Source organism: Mya arenaria, chromosome 4 (genome assembly GCF_026914265.1).
Source record: "Mya arenaria isolate MELC-2E11 chromosome 4, ASM2691426v1".
NCBI classification, from domain to species: Eukaryota; Metazoa; Mollusca; class Bivalvia; order Myida; family Myidae; genus Mya; species Mya arenaria.
Window position 1 is genome coordinate 7211890 of NC_069125.1, and position 19782 is coordinate 7231671.

General features: G+C 34.6%; 2 protein-coding genes across 2 annotated transcripts; both read right to left on the bottom strand.

The window, feature by feature from the left end:
- Positions 1 to 6742: 6742 nt before the first annotated feature.
- On the bottom strand, positions 6743 to 8973 carry LOC128232204 (protein ABHD15-like). The gene has a single exon (XM_052945617.1). The coding sequence runs from the start codon at positions 7967 to 7969 to the stop codon at positions 6782 to 6784; it is 1188 nt and encodes a 395-aa protein (XP_052801577.1). The 5' UTR covers positions 7970 to 8973; the 3' UTR covers positions 6743 to 6781.
- Positions 8974 to 16946: 7973 nt separating this feature from the next.
- Positions 16947 to 19182, bottom strand: LOC128232141 (protein ABHD15-like). Its single transcript, XM_052945528.1, has one exon. It carries the CDS (start codon positions 18171 to 18173, stop codon positions 16986 to 16988), a length of 1188 nt encoding a protein of 395 aa, XP_052801488.1. The 5' UTR covers positions 18174 to 19182; the 3' UTR covers positions 16947 to 16985.
- Positions 19183 to 19782: the final 600 nt, after the last annotated feature.

Consider the following 19782-nt stretch of genomic DNA (forward strand, 5'->3'; position numbering starts at 1 on the left):
GATCCCATGATCACCAGTTTTATATTCATTTTGCGCATATCTGACATAGCGCGTTGTACACGCATACTTACAATTAAAGGGACACGTTCACGTGTAACGGGTAAAACATCCAAACACCATTTTGTGTGAAATGTGAAAAGCCCATTGTTTTAATGAGTAAAACCATCATCAACTGTTTAAATAAGAGCTGTATCTTAAAGAATGATTTCAAACTTTGATAAACAGTGTAAGTAAACGTATATTTGAAAACGATATTTGCATTGATTTACAAACTAATGTTTACTATTTTGCTTTTTTATAAAAGGAAGACTAAACGACTTAATTGAACATATTATAAAAATGTTGCCAAAATAAAATATCGCCTTACCCAGTGATATTGAAGTGTTCTTTAAAACGTTCAAACTAATGTATGCAATGTCAATGAAAGTTGATAAAATTTCCATTCAAACGACCCACCCATTTCATGAAATTTGCATTTTATGAATGAAATACGGCTGATTGTTCAACAGCGACAGAGTCAGGTATAAATTACACAAGACTCATTGAAATACAATCCACAACACTTGTTTGTTTTAACCCATTTAATTTATAACATATCATAAGTGGTTTTTAAGTGAGAAAAACACTTTTAATCGTTCATTTCTCATCCATGAGATCTGAAGCGGTTAATCATAATGACTAAAACGTAAAAGGTCTTTGTATATGTACGTATACAATTAACGTTGTGCATACATCGATTCACAAGAAATACATATATTTTTATTTGAAAAATCAATTACGACAAGGTCAAAACGATTAATATATACAAATATGATGAAAGATACGGCTCAGTAATTTTTATATATATAAATGTACTTCGTTACATCAAAGAAGTATGGTTTAATTACAATTACTGAATACCAAAACAATGCAGTATAAAGATAAGGCGTATTACATAAATGGTGTCATTTTGATACTATTAAAGTATTCTTTTTTGTAGAAGATGATTAGTAATGACTTCCTTTTTGCATGGAACGGTTGGCGTTATGACGATGTTGCTAATGAATGATGCAATCTGATTGGACAAGCGCAACGCAGTTTGACCAATGTACACGGCGCTTGGAATATCTGCCGTTTCTTTCTAAGCGAAAGTGCTTCATGAAATTGTAAACTCTCGCCCATACTTGATACTGCATAAACGAACCGAAATTAAAATCAATATTAATTTAACACTCTAAGAAACATTTTTGATGCAAAAGATGAAAAATGTAATGAATACAATCCAGATTTAAAGTAATTAAAAAAAATATTGAAATAATTCATTATTTAAGTTTTGCGATGAGTTATAGGATCAGAATTAAGAAAATGGAAAACCTTAATTTGTGAGGCAATCAAAGAAAAAAACAATCCGCTTTGTTATATCTTAATAGTTGTACTTTTCAAACAATGATAAGTCATCCTTACAACAATAATCAAACATCAGTAACGGCAAACAACGCAATTAAATGATTCCGTCCGTATCGTATTTCTATCTATAGGTGATTGCAGCGTTTATTTGCAATTCGGTTCACCGCTTTCAGTATGTGATGCAACAGAAATATACCAAACAAAACAGTTAACTTTAGACTTAATTAAACTAAAGATTGCCTTGCGCGTACAACTCATCAGCCACGATATAGTATGTGTTTTTTAAAACAACTATTATTTAAGTGTATGTACGAAGTCTTTTTCTTAAAGACTTGAAACTGTGTTGCATATAAGGAGAAACCTTTTAAGGGTACTCATGAAATCACAGCAAAAGTCGGAACCCGGAGATATGCATGAATTATAGATTTTTGTTTGAAATTTATGTTTATATTCTCCTGTTTAAGATCTGACGTAATTAGCCTTATATATCGAGAACAAATCATTGATATTTGTTCAATTCTAATATTTTGCAGTTTTGAAAGTAATGATTGATTATCCTGGTAAGCTCACCATTTTCAGCATAAAAAAACGATCGCAAACGTTAAAGCTGCTTGGACGAAAAATCCGGTTTGATGTCATTTGGCTAAATTTTAGTGCATTTTCACAATTTAGCATGAATAAACGAATTTTGTATGAGTTACCAGCATGGAATAAAAATAAATTGTATTTGCATAAACAAAGGAGCAATACAATCAATATTTAATTGACGTTTTGTATTAACTTCCAATGGGTGTGGTTGGTGGCATATGTACAGAAATGTATTAATAAATAATTATTTGAAATGGAGTTTCCAAAACGTGTCCCAATTGCTTGATTTACATGCTTCATGAAAGTAAATTATATCTTCTAAAGTCACATTAACTTAAATCTAAATATTCTAATGTACTCGTATATCATACAGAACACAATTGTTAATAGCTGGGGCAATCCGAGGCTACTTTGCTAAATAGTTGTGTTTACTGTTTGCTATTAAAAAGCATGCGGAGCTATATTGCAAAATAGTTGTGTTCACTCTTTGATTTTCGAAACCTCCTGTGGCTACATTGCCAAACGTTTGTGTTCACTTTATGCTGATAGAAACCATCTGGGGCTAATTGCCAAACAGTTGTGTTCACTGCATGTTGTAAGAAACCGTCCGAGCTACATTGCTAAACATTTGTGTTCACTGCAGGCTGTAAGAAACCATCTGGGGCTATTTGCCAAACACTTGTGTTTATTTTATGCTGTTAGAAACCTACTGGGGCTAATTGCCAAACATTTTTGTGTTCACTTTATGCTGTTAGAAACCATCTGGGGCGAATTGCCAAAATTTGTGTTCACTTTAGGCTGTTAGAAACCATCTGGTGCTACTTTGTCAAATAGTTTTGTTCGCTATATGATGTAAGAAACCACCAGGGGCTTAATAGCTAAATAGTTATGTTCATTGAATGCTGGTAGAAACTATCCGGAGTTAAAATAGCAAACAGTCATGTCCACTGAATGCTGTTAGAAACCATCTGGTGTTACATTGCTAAATATTTGTATACACTATATGTTTTTAGAAACCATCAGGGGCTAAATTGCGTAATAGTTATGTTCAATGTATGCTGTTTGATACCATCTGGGACTACATAACCATCTAGTTGTGTTCAATGTATGCTGTTTGATACCATCTGGAACTACATAACCATCTAGTTGTGTTCAATGTATGCTGTTTGATACCATCTGGAACTACATAACCATCTAGTTGTGTTTAATGTATGCTCTTTAATACCATCTTGAACTACATAACCATCTAGTTGTGTTTAATATATGCTGTTTAATACCATCTGGGACTACATAACCATATAGTTGTGTTTAATATATGCTGTTTAATACCATCTGGGACTACATAACCATCTAGTTGTGTTCAATGTATGCTGTTTGATACCATCTGGAACAACATAACCATCTAGTTGTGTTCAATGTATGCTGTTTGATACCATCTGAAACTACATAACCATCTAGTTGTGTTTAATATATGCTCTTTAATACCATCTTGAACTACATAACCATCTAGTTGTGTTTAATATATGCTGTTTAATACCATCTGGGACTACATAACCATCTAGTTGTGTTTAATATATGCTGTTTAATACCATCTGGGACTACATAACCATCTAGTTGTGTTTAATATATGCTGTTTAATACCATCTTGAACTACATAACCATCTAGTTTTGTTTAATATATGCTGTTTAATACCATCTTGAACTACATAACCATCTAGTTGTGTTTAATTTATGCTGTTTAATACCATCTTGAACTACATAACCAAATAGTTGTGTTCACTGCAGGCTGTAAGAAACCATCTGATGCTACATTTCGAAATATTTCTGTTCGCTGTATGAGGTACGAAACCATCTGATGCTACATTGGCAAATAGTTGTGTTCACTGTATGTTAGAAACAATTTTGGGCTACATTGCGAAACAGTTGTGTTCACTCTATGCTGTATGAAACCATCTGGTGTTACATTGCCAAATAGTTGTGTTCACTGCAGGCTGTAAGAAACCATTTGTTATGTTGTAAATTGTTATGTTCACTTTATGCTGTTAGCAACCATTATAGGCTGCATTACCAAACAGTTGTGTTCATTGTATGCTGTTTGAAACCATTATGGGTTTCAATACCAAACAGCTGTGTTCACTGTATGCTGTTAGCAAACATTTTGGGCTACATTACCAAACAGTTGTATTTATTGTATACTGTTTGAAATCATAATGGATTTAATTGCCAAACAGCTGTTTCCACTTTATGCTGTTAGCAACCATTACGGGCTACATTACTAAACAGGTGTGTTCATTGTTTGCTGTGAGCAAACATCTGGGGCTAAATTGCTAAATAGTTGTTTTTACTGTTTGCTGTAAGAAACCATCTGCGGCTACATTGCTACATTGCCAATTAATTGTGTTCAGTGTATGCTGTAAGAAACCATCTCGGTTTACATTGCTTAATCATTGTGTTCACTGTGTGTTGTTAGCGTTCCATACGCATTACTCGTAAGACAATAATTTTCATTTGTTTACGTTATTCCCGTGTTATTTTAACAAGTAATATATTTGTTATGTCTGATGGTAAAGGCGAAGCAAATAATACATAATATAAACTGAGAAACATGAATACTGAGCTATTGTTTGTATCTGACAATCGGTGTTAACACTTAGTTTTACTTCTATTCGTTAAAGCTATTAATTTGTTCTCAGTCACCAAATTTCTTAGGGTTAAAGTTAATTGGAAAGACCGTTTATTTTTTGATCAGCTTATCAGATTATAACACCACAATATATTTTCCACGCTAGTCCATAAATTGAACGTGAAACACAATGTTTTTACTTGTATAGCGACACAAATATTCCTTCCACTTCGCTTGCGTTAGGCAAAATATGATTTATTACTCATTTGACTCGAAAGCTGTTACACACGCGGTATCAGTGCGTGATCTCCAAGGTTCTTTCTAATATACTGTCAATTTGAATCAGATTTACTGATTGTATGTAGTATTCTACAAAAAAAAAATCATAAATGTATTTCGTTTTAAGTACACACATTGTAAGAGTTAGATTGTCTGGAAGCGTTTGAATTATTTCATCATAGCATTTGTTGTGTTTTTGTTTGATTGACCTGTACAACAGTACAATACGCACACCTAGTTGTATACCTTAAATTTACGCCCATAATTTAAATAGCTATTTTTGTATGACTGTATGGTACATTAAATGAGTAGGTAGCACTTTTGATGCGGCTGGATTCATTCATATGGAAGTGATGTCTGTATCTACTCGGAAGATTTTAGATTATGTGATTTTTATTCTACATTGTCTTCATGTTGATGCTTGCTTCGATTTGGCTTTCTATCCTTTCTATACAATTTCTGGAAAAGTATGAGATTTTTGGTGCTCATCCTGTAGTTTAACCCCGAGTGACCTCCTTTATGAAGACTAATCTAAGGCATGACCTCAATTTTGGGGCAAGTGTGTGGCTTGGAACTCATCAACAATTTTAATCCCCAGTGACCCGCTGTTTCTCTGACAGTTCCAAGGCGTGGCCAAAATTCTGGGGCAAGTGTGAGGTTGCGAACTCATCAACGAGTTTAATCCCAAGTGACTCTTGTTTCTCTGACCATTTCAAGGAATGGCCACAATTATGGGACAAGTGTGAGGTTGGGTGGTCATCCTCTAGTTTAACCCAATTGACCCCCTGTTGCGATGAAAGATCCAAGGAGGTGACCACAGTTTTGGGACAAGTATGAGGTTGGGTGGTCATCCTCTAGATTAACCCAATTGACCCCCTGTTTCGATGAAAGATCCAAGGAGGTGACCACAATTTCGGGACCAGTGTGAGGTTTGGTGGTACTTATCCGCTAGTTTAACCCCAATTGACTTCCTTTTTCGATGACTATTCCAATATGGTGACCCCAACATTTATTGATATAAGGAAATGTTGATTCAGATGTGGTCTGTTGGTCATGTTTGTACGTTGTGTATCTTGTTCAGTGTATATATTTGGCTTCGACCTTGTGCCTTGTGACTAGTCCGATATTAAATATGTGGCTGCTGGTCTTGCCTTTAAACAGGGTATTTGTGAACCTTGTGGCGTCTGTGTTGATCACAGATTTTCCAATAGTATAATTTCATGAACATTGCCAAACATATAAAAAATGATTATTGCTAAATATAACTTGTAATCATGCCTCTCCCACCTAAAAAGCAACACTCAACATTCAAATACATCAATTATATTTCAGAGCAGCGAAATTGTAAATTAAATTGGTGCTAAAGGCATTGAGTTTTTATGATATAAGGTCCTGAATTTTAGCCACGAAACTGTAACATAAAATCAGAAAGGAGATTTCTAAAGTAGAAAATTAAAATAGCAAATGTATCAAAGGATCGCTTAACGCTTTGTATGCATCTTAGGAGTCATCGCCAACTTTAATTTAAGCCTTTTGAGTACGTTAATTTGCTTAGATGGTTTAAATTATTTATTTTTCTTCAGAATTCATTGCCTTCAATTTGAAGAGGTCCTCGATTAGGCTTATATCTTTAACTTCGAAATCTGTAATACATTTAAACTCACAATGACTTCAAATGAGGAAGGTCCGGAGTAGGTAACCATTCATTTGCCGATAAATATATTTGCATTTCTTTTATGTCTGTTTTGTTTTGTACGTTGTTTTTCGTTTAGTGTATGTAGGACTCTGACCGTGTGCCTTTAAACTTGGTTATTATTTATTATGTGGCTATTTGGCTGTAGTTTTCAATTTACACATAACACAATGGTACATTAATCATTTATTCTTGTTTCCTTGACATAGGTATCAAATTGTTGATCTTGCAGTCCGTTTACCGTAATTAATCCTATGGCCTTTGTTTGTGAAATCTAAAACTGAATCTAAATAATCCAGGGCCAATGTTTCTGCCCAGCTTACATCCCACAGTTTGTCAATAAATCCACAATGGCCGCCCTTATTTGTAGACACCATTAGGATATGAGGATAGTACTTGCAAAGTTCATATGGAATTTTCATTTTGGAATAAAATGGATCGTCTAGACTGTTTATAAACAGTAAGGGAACGGCGATTTCGTCTGCGTCCCTGAGGGGATTATTGCGCTCTATAAAATCATCTACGCTCGAGATATTGTACAGTTTGGAATATAAAATTTCTTCAAAGCGTTTGTAAGACCAACAATTAAGGAGTTCATGAAAATTAACAATCTTTGAAAATGTTTTTGAATGAGCATTTAAAATGAACTTTAATTTCAACATGTAAAATATATCGTAAATTCCCTGAATGCCTTTAGAGATCCTCTCTGGGCTATCAAAGCACGCTGATATACAGGCTGAAGCACAAATATTTGCCGATGATCCGAATTCACCGAGATAAGACAGCATAATAGAACATCCTGTTCCATATCCAACCATTGAAACCAAAGCTTTAGGAAAACGACCATGGATATATTTCACTACTTCACGCATATCGTACGGATCACCGGTACTTAAAATCTTTGCTGTTGTTAGCACCGAGTTTCCAAACCCTCTTGGATTAAACACCACTGGTCTGAAACCTTTATGGGCAGCTAGGCTACACATATTTGAGACATCGTATGCGCTCGCTGTTAATCCAGGAAGTATAATCAACACTGTACACCGCTTTCTTTTGTAGACTGAAACATGCAAAGCCCAGTCAAGCGCAACAACACCCCGGTCTTTGATCTGCAAATATTCTCTGTCGAACTCCTTCGAGATTTTTGGAATTAAATACGACACTATCGTTTGCACATGCTCGTTCCTTAAATACCACGGTGGATCGAATTTGCGGTTCATAAGTCTGCATCGCTTTAGAAGGTGGGATGCCAAAGCCGATTCTTTAAAGTACAGTTTTGGAATAGTTGAAGACGGTTTCAAGAAAGAACTTACGTAAATGAAACCACTAACAATTATAGTTCCAAAGATAGCCACAATAATAGGAATCGATGTTATCCCTGAGTAAACAGCAAAGAACATTTTGTAACTGTACTATTTTCCAAGGAAGGCACACATAAAAGTATCCATATCATATAATATCTGGTAGAAACTTTGTCCACAAAGTGCGGTCAGTTAACTTGTTAATCCTGCTTTTCTAAGTAGCATTTGTCTTATATCTTACATATGTTACTCATGAATTGTTTCTTATCCACTTGTTCAACGCCTTGTCACTCAAACTGCTCCCTGACTTTATGATCAGATATAAAGTTTCCCTCGATGAAGCGATCTGCCTTACGGTGGCGTTCACACAACCAATATTTATTGTCCAAGCGTTTGCTGTATGATCATACACACATCGCTTGGTGTATTTATGCAATATCGGGTCGTAAAACGTCCCGGCGGTCACCATTAAATGTCATCGCCTTAATGCGCAATTATCACCAATACACTTTACTGAAGTTTGAAAGCATTTCCTGCTCTCGGTCGAAAAACACATTAATGTATTCATTTTGTATTTTGTAATGTGACTCCATGGCCCAGATCTATGTTACATGATATCCATGCTTCCTTTGTACGTAATAATGTAACGATAAAGCGAAATTTGATATCATAACCAAAACTAAAATGAACATAAACACTGTTCAACTATTAAATCATGATATAGCGTTTCAACTTATCATAACACAATATTCTTTCCAACTTCTCTAAAATAAATATCCTCTCCTTGTCATTCAACAGCGAAACTCCATAAAAACGTTCTTACTTCTGTTTCGAATATTTTCAAGCGATAACTGTTCTCTTATGTTCAAACAGAATTATAGAAGCTTTTCGTTTTAATCCTTTTAACCGCATCCCACCACATAGACACATTGTCATTACGAAGGTATGACTTTATGTTTAACTGCCTGCAACAGGTGAGATGCAATCGCTAGTTGAACCAGATGTACTGTTCCGAATAAATAAATATTTGTCGATCTAACACAGCGATACATACATTCCAGTACACCTGACGTTGGAACAAATAAATCCAATATCCTCATTATTTTATTGTTTGTCGCTATGCTATAAATTTTATGATCCCATGATCACCAGTTTTATATTCATTTTGCGCATATCTGACATAGCGCGTTGTACACGCATACTTACAATTAAAGGGACACGTTCACGTGTAACGGGTAAAACATCCAAACACCATTTTGTGTGAAATGTGAAAAGCCCATTGTTTTAATGAGTAAAACCATCATCAACTGTTTAAATAAGAGCTCTATCGTAAAGAATGATTTCAAACTTTGATAAACAGTGTAAGTAAACGTATATTTGAAAACGACATTTGCATTGATTTACAAACTAATGTTTACTATTTTGCTTTTTTATAAAAGGAAGACTAAACGACTTAATTGAACATATTATAAAAATGTTGCCAAAATAAAATATCGCCTTACCCAGTGATATTGAAGTGTTGTTCTTTAAAACGTTCAAACTAATGTATGCAATGTCAATGAAAGTTGATAAAATTTCCATTCAAACGACCCACCCATTTCATGAAATTTGCATTTTATGAATGAAATACGGCTGATTGTTCAACAGCGACAGAGTCAGGTATAAATTACACCAGACTCATTGAAATACAATCCAAGGTTTGAAATCAACACGTATTGCCATAAAACCAATTAAAATTTTCCGCGTCAAAAATACGTTGCATATCAGATCTTGCAAAATAACGTTTCGTTATTTTATTTTTTTAATATGTTTTGATAAACATTTCGCTTAAAAGCCAAAGAAAACAATTGATCTGGTTCATGTGACATGCCGGTAAAAAGGTACATTTGTTTGATAAAATATCAGTGTTAATAAGCCATTTATATATGCGTCTTTTCTGTGGACTTAGTATTATTTTTTTGCCACCCCGGTACTAAGTTACAATCAAAACCCAATATTTTTTTAAGTACAGTAAGGCTTTTTCATCCTTTGTAATATTTGTTCGCACTCAATTTCTTTTTTTTCCATAGAAGTATGTTAGAGTCGGCCCCTATAATTACGGATAGCTCAGTTCACCAATCGAGACTTATTATTTGTTTTGGCCTTTCTAGCATTAACATACATTTCCAGTCCATCCTAAGTGAAATTGACAACTTTCTCCCTCCGGTTACCTGAGCATTTATAGGCCGCCTTCATGAAACGATGTAACAACGAGCTCCAGGCTTATCCGTGAGTATCGAAAGTTTTTTGCATCACCGCTATTAAGAAACGTGTGAGATATTAGTCATTTGCCCAGTGGTGACACATGCTGTTTTTCAATCTGTAGCAGGTAACGATAGGTCAGGGTTACCAATATGTTTCACAGCGATAACGAAACAGATGGTGTCAAGATAGGGTGTAATACTTGATCGTGGTGACAATGAAGAAGGAAATAGGTATATTTGCCTAATCGGGTCGTATGATTGAAGATTAATTATTATGATAGCATAACACATCAGATTAAACACTCATGTATCTATGCCATTGTGTTTTGATACTTACTGTCTAGCAACTTTGGTCATAAGTCAAAATTATTACCAATATGCCAAAAAGGGGTTCGATAGAAGACGCATGTGACACATGAGAGTTTGTACTTTTTATAAAAGGGCAATGTATTGGGTTTTTTTTTATATCATTTAGAAATTAGAGTCCTTGGGTCACATGGGTAAAATGATAACTTTTCAGTATTATATAGCATATTTTGGACAAAAGGAATGTTTAATTGATTTCTGTTTATTACTATACAATTAACTTATGATATATAAACAACCATAAAAGTACCATTGCATTATATATAACATCGTTATGAAAGCAAATTTTGTTTCCTAGTATGTTAAAACGTCCCTTGTTGATGATTAAAACCAGTAAGGGTAATTAGAACTGGTAAATGACCCGGGGGTCGGATTACACTCGCATGAATCAAGCAGAATTTGATTTCATGAGGTGCTTTCCGTGTCTGCAAAAATAATATTTGAGTCGATTACAACCTCCCGCACTAATAACCTTTTATAGCTTGAATACTAAAGTGCAGTGCAGTAAATCTGATAAAATGGCACTTCATTAAACCATGTTTAATGGAAATAAAACCTCTAATAAATAAACCAAGCTGTTGACAGCTGTAATAATTACGTGTGATGAGAATCAATGAATCCGGCTGCAGTTCAATATGTTACTCGTTAGAGTCTATAAACATTTTAACATTAAAATCGGAAGTGTATTTGAAGTGAAAGACAATAGAAGACGCAGCGATGAAACATTTTGTCCGCAAAAAATGTTTGGTTTTACTGATATTGTTGGCATGCAGCACCTTGGTACGTCATGTAATTGATCATTACTGCAGATCTATTACATCCATAATTTTGATTTATACATTCCAACACCGAGTTTTACATCAATGGCAGGTGCATAATGGAGTTCCTTGATCTTAGCTGTTCATGAAAAGTTCCATATCATATCTGAAGCGGTAAATCATAATGACTAAAACGTAAAAGGTCTTTGTATATGTACGTATACAATTAACGTTGTGCATACATCGATTCACAAGAAATACATATATTATTATTTGAAAAATCAATTACGACAAGGTCAAAACGATTAATATATACAAATATGATGAAAGATACGGCTCAGTAATTTATATATATTTAAATGTACTTCGTTACTTCAAAGAAGTATGGTTTAATTACAATTACTGAATGCCAAAACAATGCAGTATAAAGATAAGGCGTATTACATACATGGTGTCATTTTGATACTATTAAACTATTCTTTGTTGTAGAAGTTGATTAGTATTGACTTCATTTTTGCATGAAACGGTTGGCGTTATGACGATGTTGCTAATGAATGCTGCAATCTGATTGGACAAGCGCAACGCAGTTTGACCAATGTACACGGCGCTTGGAATATCTGCCGTTTCTTTCTACGCGAAAGTGCTTCATGAAATTGTAAACTCTCGCCCATACTTGATACTGCATAAACGAACCGAAATAATAAATCAGTATTAATTTAACACTCTAAGGAACATTTTTGATGCAAAAGATGAAAAATGTAATGAATACAATCCAGCTTTAAAGTAATTAAAAACAATATTGAAATAATTCATTATTTAAGTTTTGCGATGAGTTATAGGATCAGAATTAAGAAAATGGAAAACCTTAATTTGTGAGGCAATCAAAGAAAAAAAACAATCCGCTTTGTTATATCTTAATAGTTGTACTTTTCAAACAATGATAAATCATCCTTACAACAATAATCAAACATCAGTAACGGCAAACAACGCAATTAAATGATTCCGTCCGTATCGTATTTCTATCTATAGGTGATTGAAGCGTTTATTTGCAATTCGGTTCACCGCTTTCAGTATGTGATGCAACAGAAATATACCAAACAAAACAGTTAACTTTAGACTTAATTAAACTAAAGATTGCCTTGCGCGTACAACTCATCAGCCACGATATAGTGTGTTTTTTTTTAAAACAACTATTATTTAAGTGTATGTACGAAGTCTTTTTCTTAAAAACTTGAAACTGTGTTGCATATAAGGAGGAACCTTTTAAGGGTACTCATGAAATCACAGCAAAATTCGGAACCCGGAGATATGCATGAATTATAGATTTTTGTTTGAAATTTATGTTTATATTCTCCTGTTTAAGATCTGACATAATTAGCCTTATATATCGAGAACAAATCATTGATATTTGTTCAATTCTAATATTTTGCAGTTTTGAAAGTAATGATTGATTATCCTGGTAAGCTCACCATTTTCAGAATAAAAAACGATCGCAAACGTTAAAGCTGCTTGGACGAAAAATCCGGTTTGATGTCATTTGGCTAAATTTTAGTGCGTTTTCACAATTTAGTATGAATAAACGATTTTTGTATGAGTTACCAGCATGGAATAAAAATAAATTGTATTTGCATAAACAAAGGAGCAATACAATCAATATTTAATTGACGTTCTGTATTAACTTCCAATGGGTGTGGTTGGTGGCTTATGTACAGAAATGTATTAATAAATAATTATTTGAAATGGAGTTTCCAAAACGTGTCCCAATTGCTTGATTTACATGCTTCATGAAAGTAAATTATATCTTCTAAAGTCACATTAACTTAAATCTAAATATTTTAATGTACTTGTATATCATACAGAACACAATTGTTAATAGCTGGGGCAATCCGAGGCTACTTTGCTAAATAGTTGTGTTTACTGTTTGCTATTAAAAAGCATCCGGAGCTATATTGCAAAATAGTTGTGTTCACTCTTTGATTTTCGAAACCTCCTGTGGCTACATTGCCAAACGTTTGTGTTCACTTTATGCTGATAGAAACCATCTGGGGCTAATTGCCAAACAGTTGTGTTCACTGCATGTTGTAAGAAACAGTCCGAGCAACATTGCTAAACATTTGTGTTCACTGCAGGCTGTAAGAAACCATCTGGGGCTATTTGCCAAACACTTGTGTTTATTGTATGCTGTTAGAAACCTACTGGGGCTAATTGCCAAACATTTTTGTGTTCACTTTATGCTGTTAGAAACCATCTGGGGCGAATTGCCAAAATTTGTGTTCACTTTAGGCTGTTAGAAACCATCTGGTGCTACTTTGTCAAAAAGTTTTGTTCGCTATATGATGTAAGAAACCATCAGGGGCTTAATAGCTAAATAGTTATGTTCATTGAATGCTGGTAGAAACTATGCGGAGTTAAAATAGCAAACAGTCATGTCCACTGAATGCTGTTAGGAACCATCTGGTGTTACATTGCTAAATATTTGTATACACTATATGTTTTTAGAAACCATCAGGGGCTAAATTGCGTAATAGTTATGTTCAATGTATGCTGTTTGATACCATTTGGGACTAGATAACCATCTAGTTGTGTTCAATGTATGCTGTTTGATACCATCTTGAACTACATAACCATCTAGTTGTGTTTAATATATGCTGTTTAATACCATCTGGGACTACATAACCATCTAGTTGTGTTTAATATATGCTGTTTAATACCATCTTGAACTACATAACCAAATAGTTGTGTTCACTGCAGGCTGTAAGAAACCATCTGATGCTACATTTCGAAATAGTTCTGTTCACTGTATGAGGTACGAAACCATCTGATGCTACATTGGCAAATAGTGGTGTTCACTGTATGTTAGAAACAATTTTGGGCTACATTGCGAAACAGTTGTGTTCACTCTATGCTGTATGAAACCATCTAGTGTTACATTGCCAAATAGTTGTGTTCACTGCAGGCTGTAAGAAACCATTTGTTATGTTGTAAATTGTTATGTTCACTTTATGCTGTTAGCAACCAATATAGGCTGCATTACCAAACAGTTGTGTTCATTGTATGCTGTTTGAAACCATTATGGGTTTCATTACCAAACAGCTGTGTTCACTGTATGCTGTTAGCAAACATTTTGGGCTACATTACCAAACAGTTGTATTTATTGTATACTGTTTGAAATCATAATGGGTTTAATTGCCAAACAGCTGTTTCCACTTTATGCTGTTAGCAACCACTACGGGCTACATTACTTAACAGGTGTGTTCATTGTTTGGTGTAAGCAAACATCTGGGGCTAAATTGCTAAATAGTTGTTTTTACTGTTTGCTGTAAGAAACCATCTGCGGCTACATTGCTACATTGCCAATTAGTTGTGTTCAGTGTATGCTGTAAGAAACCATCTAGGTTTACATTGCTTAATCATTGTGTTCACTGTGTGTTGTTAGCGTTCCATACGCATTACTCGTAAGACAATAATTTTCTTTTGTTTACGTTATTTCCGTGTTATTTTAACAAGTAATATATTTGTTATGTCTGATGGTAAAGGCGAAGCAAATAATACATAATATAAACTGAGAAACATGAATACTGAGCTCTTGTTTGTATCTGACAATCGGTGTTAACACTTAGTTTTACTTCTATTCGTTAAAGCTATTAATTTGTTCTCAGTCACCAAATTTCTTAGGGTTAAAGTTAATTGGAAAGACCGTTTATTTTTTGATCAGCTTATCAGATTATAACACCACAATATATTTTCCACGCTAGTCCATAAATTGAACGTGAAACACAATGTTTTTACTTGTATAGCGACACAAATATTCCTTCCACTTCGCTTGCGTTAGGCAAAATATGATTTATTACTCATTTGACTCGAAAGCTGTTACACACGCGGTATCAGTGCGTGATCTCCAAGGTTCTTTCTAATATACTGTCAATTTGAATCAGATTTACTGATTGTATGTAGTATTCTACAAAAAAAATCATAAATGTATTTCGTTTTAAGTAAACACATTGTAAGAGTTAGATTGTCTGGAAGCGTTTGAATTATTTCATCATAGCATTTGTTGTGTTTTTGTTTGATTGACCTGTACAACAGTACAATACGCACACCTAGTTGTATACCTTAAATTTACGCCCATAATTTAAATAGCTATTTTTGTATGACTGTATGGTACATTAAATGAGTAGGTAGCACTTTTGATGGAAGTGATGTCTGTATCTACTCGGAAGATTTTAGATTATGTGATTTTTATTCTACATTGTCTTCATGTTGATGCTTGCTTCGATTTGGCTTTCTATCCAATTACAATTTCTTGAAAAGTATGAGATTTTTGGTGCTCATCCTGTAGTTTAACCCCGAGTGACCTCCTTAATGAAGACTGATCTAAGGCATGACCTCAATTTTGGGGCAAGTGTGTGGCTTGGAACTCATCAACAATTTTAATCCCCAGTGACCCGCTGTTTCTCTGACAGTTCCAAGGCGTGGCCAAAATTCTGGGGCAAGTGTGAGGTTGCGAACTCATCAACGAGTTTAATCCCCAGTGACTCTTGTTTCTATGACCATTTCAAGGAATGGCCACAATTATGGGACAAGTGTGAGGTTGGGTGGTCATCCTCTAGTTTAACCCAATTGACCCCCTGTTGCGATGAAAGATCCAAGGAGGTGACCACAGTTTTGGGACAAGTATGAGGTTGGGTGGTCATCCTCTAGATTAACCCAATTGACCCCCTGTTTCGATGAAAGATCCAAGGAGGTGACCACAATTTCGGGACCAGTGTGAGGTTTGGTGGTACTTATCCGCTAGTTTAACCCCAATTGACTTCCTTTTTCGATGACTATTCCAATATGGTGACCCCAACATTTATTGATATAAGGAAATGTTGATTCAGATGTGGTCTGTTGGTCATGTTTGTACGTTGTGTATCTTGTTCAGTGTATATATTTGGCTTCGACCTTGTGCCTTGTGACTAGTCCGATATCAAATATGTGGCTGCTGGTCTTGCCTTTAAACAGGGTATTTGTGAACCTTGTGGCGTCTGTGTTGATCACAGATTTTCCAATAGTATAATTTCATGAACATTGCCTAACATATAAAAAATGATTATTGCTAAATATAACTTGTAATCATGCCTCTCCCACCTAAAAAGCAACACTCAACATTCAAATATATCAATTATATTTCAGAGCAGCGAAATTGTAAATTAAATTGGTGCTAAAGGCATTGAGTTTTTATGATATAAGGTCCTGAATTTTAGCCACGAAACTGTAACATAAAATTAGAAAGGAGATTTCTAAAGTAGAAAATTAAAATAGCAAATGTATCAAAGAATCGCTTAACGCTTTGTATGCATCTTAGGAGTCATCGCCAACTTTAATTTAAGCCTTTTGAGTACGTTAATTTGCTTAGATGGTTTAAATTATTTATTTTTCTTCAGAATTCATTGCCTTCAATTTGAAGAGGTCCTCGATTAGGCTTATATCTTTAACTTCGAAATCTGTAATACATTTAAACTCACAATGACTTCAAACGAGGAAGGTCCGGAGTAGGTAACCATTCATTTGCCGATAAATATATTTGCATTTCTTTTATGTCTGTTTTGTTTAGTACGTTGTTTTTCGTTTAGTGTATGTAGGACTCTGACCGTGTGCCTTTAAACTTGGTTATTATTTATTATGTGGCTATTTGGCTGTAGTTTTCAATTTACACATAACACAATGGTACATTTATCATTTATTCTTGTTTCCTTGACATAGGTATCAAATTGTTGATCTTGCAGTCCGTTTACCGTAATTAATCCTATGGCCTTTGTTTGTGAAATCTAAAACTGAATCTAAATAATCCAGGGCCAATGTTTCTGCCCAGCTTACATCCCACAGTTTATCAATAAATCCACAATGGCCGCCCTTATTTGTAGACACCATTAGGATATGAGGATAGTACTTGCAAAGTTCATATGGAATTTTCATTTTGGAATAAAATGGATCGTCTAGACTGTTTATAAACAGTAAGGGAACGGCGATTTCGTCTGCGTCCCTGAGGGGATTATTGCGCTCTATAAAATCATCTACGCTCGAGATATTGTACAGTTTGGAATATAAAATTTCTTCAAAGCGTTTGTAAGACCAACAATTAAGGAGTTCATGAAAATTAACAATCTTTGAAAATGTTTTTGAATGAGCATTTAAAATGAACTTTAATTTCAACATGTAAAATATATCGTAAATTCCCTGAATGCCTTTAGAGATCCTCTCTGGGCTATCAAAGCACGCTGATATACAGGCTGAAGCACAAATATTTGCCGATGACCCGAATTCACCGAGATAAGACAGCATAATAGAACATCCTGTTCCATATCCAACCATTGAAACCAAAGCTTTAGGAAAACGACCATGGATATATTTCACTACTTCACGCATATCGTACGGATCACCGGTACTTAAAATCTTTGCTGTTGTTAGCACCGAGTTTCCAAACCCTCTTGGATTAAACACCACTGGTCTGAAACCTTTATGGGCAGCTAGGCTACACATATTTGAGACATCGTATGCGCTCGCTGTTAATCCAGGAAGTATAATCAACACTGTACACCGCTTTCTTTTGTAGACTGAAACATGCAAAGCCCAGTCAAGCGCAACAACACCCCGGTCTTTGATCTGCAAATATTCTCTGTCGAACTCCTTCGAGATTTTTGGAATTAAATACGACACTATCGTTTGCACATGCTCGTTCCTTAAATACCACGGTGGATCGAATTTGCGGTTCATAAGTCTGCATCGCTTTAGAAGGTGGGATGCCAAAGCCGATTCTTTAAAGTACAGTTTTGGAATAGTTGAAGACGGTTTCAAGAAAGAACTTACGTAAATGAAACCACTAACAATTATAGTTCCAAAGATAGCCACAATAATAGGAATCGATGTTATCCCTGAGTAAACAGCAAAGAACATTTTGTAACTGTACTATTTTCCAAGGAAGGCGCACATAAAAGTATCCATATCATATAATATCTGGTAGAAACTTTGTCTACAAAGTGCGGTCAGTTAACTTGTTAATCCTGCTTTTCTTAGTAGCATTTGTCTTATATCTTACATATGTTACTCATGAATATTTTCTTATCCACTTGTTCAACGCCTTGTCACTCAAACTGCTCCCTGACTTAATGATCAGACATAAAGTTTCCCTCGATGAAGCGATCTGCCTTACGGTGGCGTTCACACAACCAATATTTATTGTCCAAGCATTTGCTGTATGATCATACACACATCGCTTGGTGTATTTATGCAATATCAGGTCGTAAAACGTCCCGGCGGTCACCATTAAATGTCATCGCCTTAATGCGCAATTATCACCAATACACTTTACTGAAGTTTGAAAGCATTTCCTGCTCTCGGTCGAAAAACACATTAATGTATTCATTTTATATTTTGTAATGTGACTCCATGGCCCAGATCTATGTTACATGATATCCATGCTTCCTTTGTACGTAATAATGTAACGATAAAGCGAAATTTGATATTATAACCAAAACTAAAATGAACATAAACACTGTTCAACTATTAAATCATGATATAGCGTTTCAACTTATCATAACACAATATTCTTTCCAACTTCTCTAAAATAAATATCCTCTCCTTGTCATTCAACAGCGAAACTCCATAAAAACGTTCTTACTTCTGTTTCGAATATTTTCAAGCGATAACTGTTCTCTTATGTTCAAACAGAATTATAGAAGCTTTTCGTTTTAATCTTTTTAACCGCATCCCACCACATAGAAACATTGTCATTACGAAGGTATGACTTTATGTTTAACTGCCTGCAACAGGTGAGATGCAATCGCTAGTTGAACCAGATGTACTGTTCCGAATAAATAAATATTAGGTTGTGGATCTAACACAGCGATACATACATTCCAGTACACCTGACGTTAGAACAAATAAGTCCAATATCCTCATTATTTTATTGTTTGTCGCTATGCTATCAATTTTATGATCCCATGATCACCAGTTTTATATTCATTTTGCGCATATCTGACATAGCGCGTTGTACACGCATACTTACAATTAAAGGGACACGTTCACGTGTAACGGGTAAAACATCCAAACACCATTTTGTGTGAAATGTGAAAAGCCCATTGTTTTAATGAGTAAAACCATCATCAACTGTTTAAATAAGAGCTGTATCTTAAAGAATGATTTCAAACTTTGATAAACAGTGTAAGTAAACGTATATTTGAAAACGACATTTGCATTGATTTACAAACTAATGTTTACTATTTTGCTTTTTTATAAAAGGAAGACTAAACGACTTAATTGAACATATTATAAAAATGTTGCCAAAATAAAATATCGCCTTACCCAGTGATATTGAAGTGTTGTTCTTTAAAACGTTCAAACTAATGTATGCAATGTCAATGAAAGTTGATAAAATTTCCATTCAAACGACCCACCCATTTCATGAAATTTGCATTTTATGAATGAAATACGGCTGATTGTTCAACAGCGACAGAGTCAGGTATAAATTAAACAAGACTCATTGAAATACAATCCAAGGTTTCAA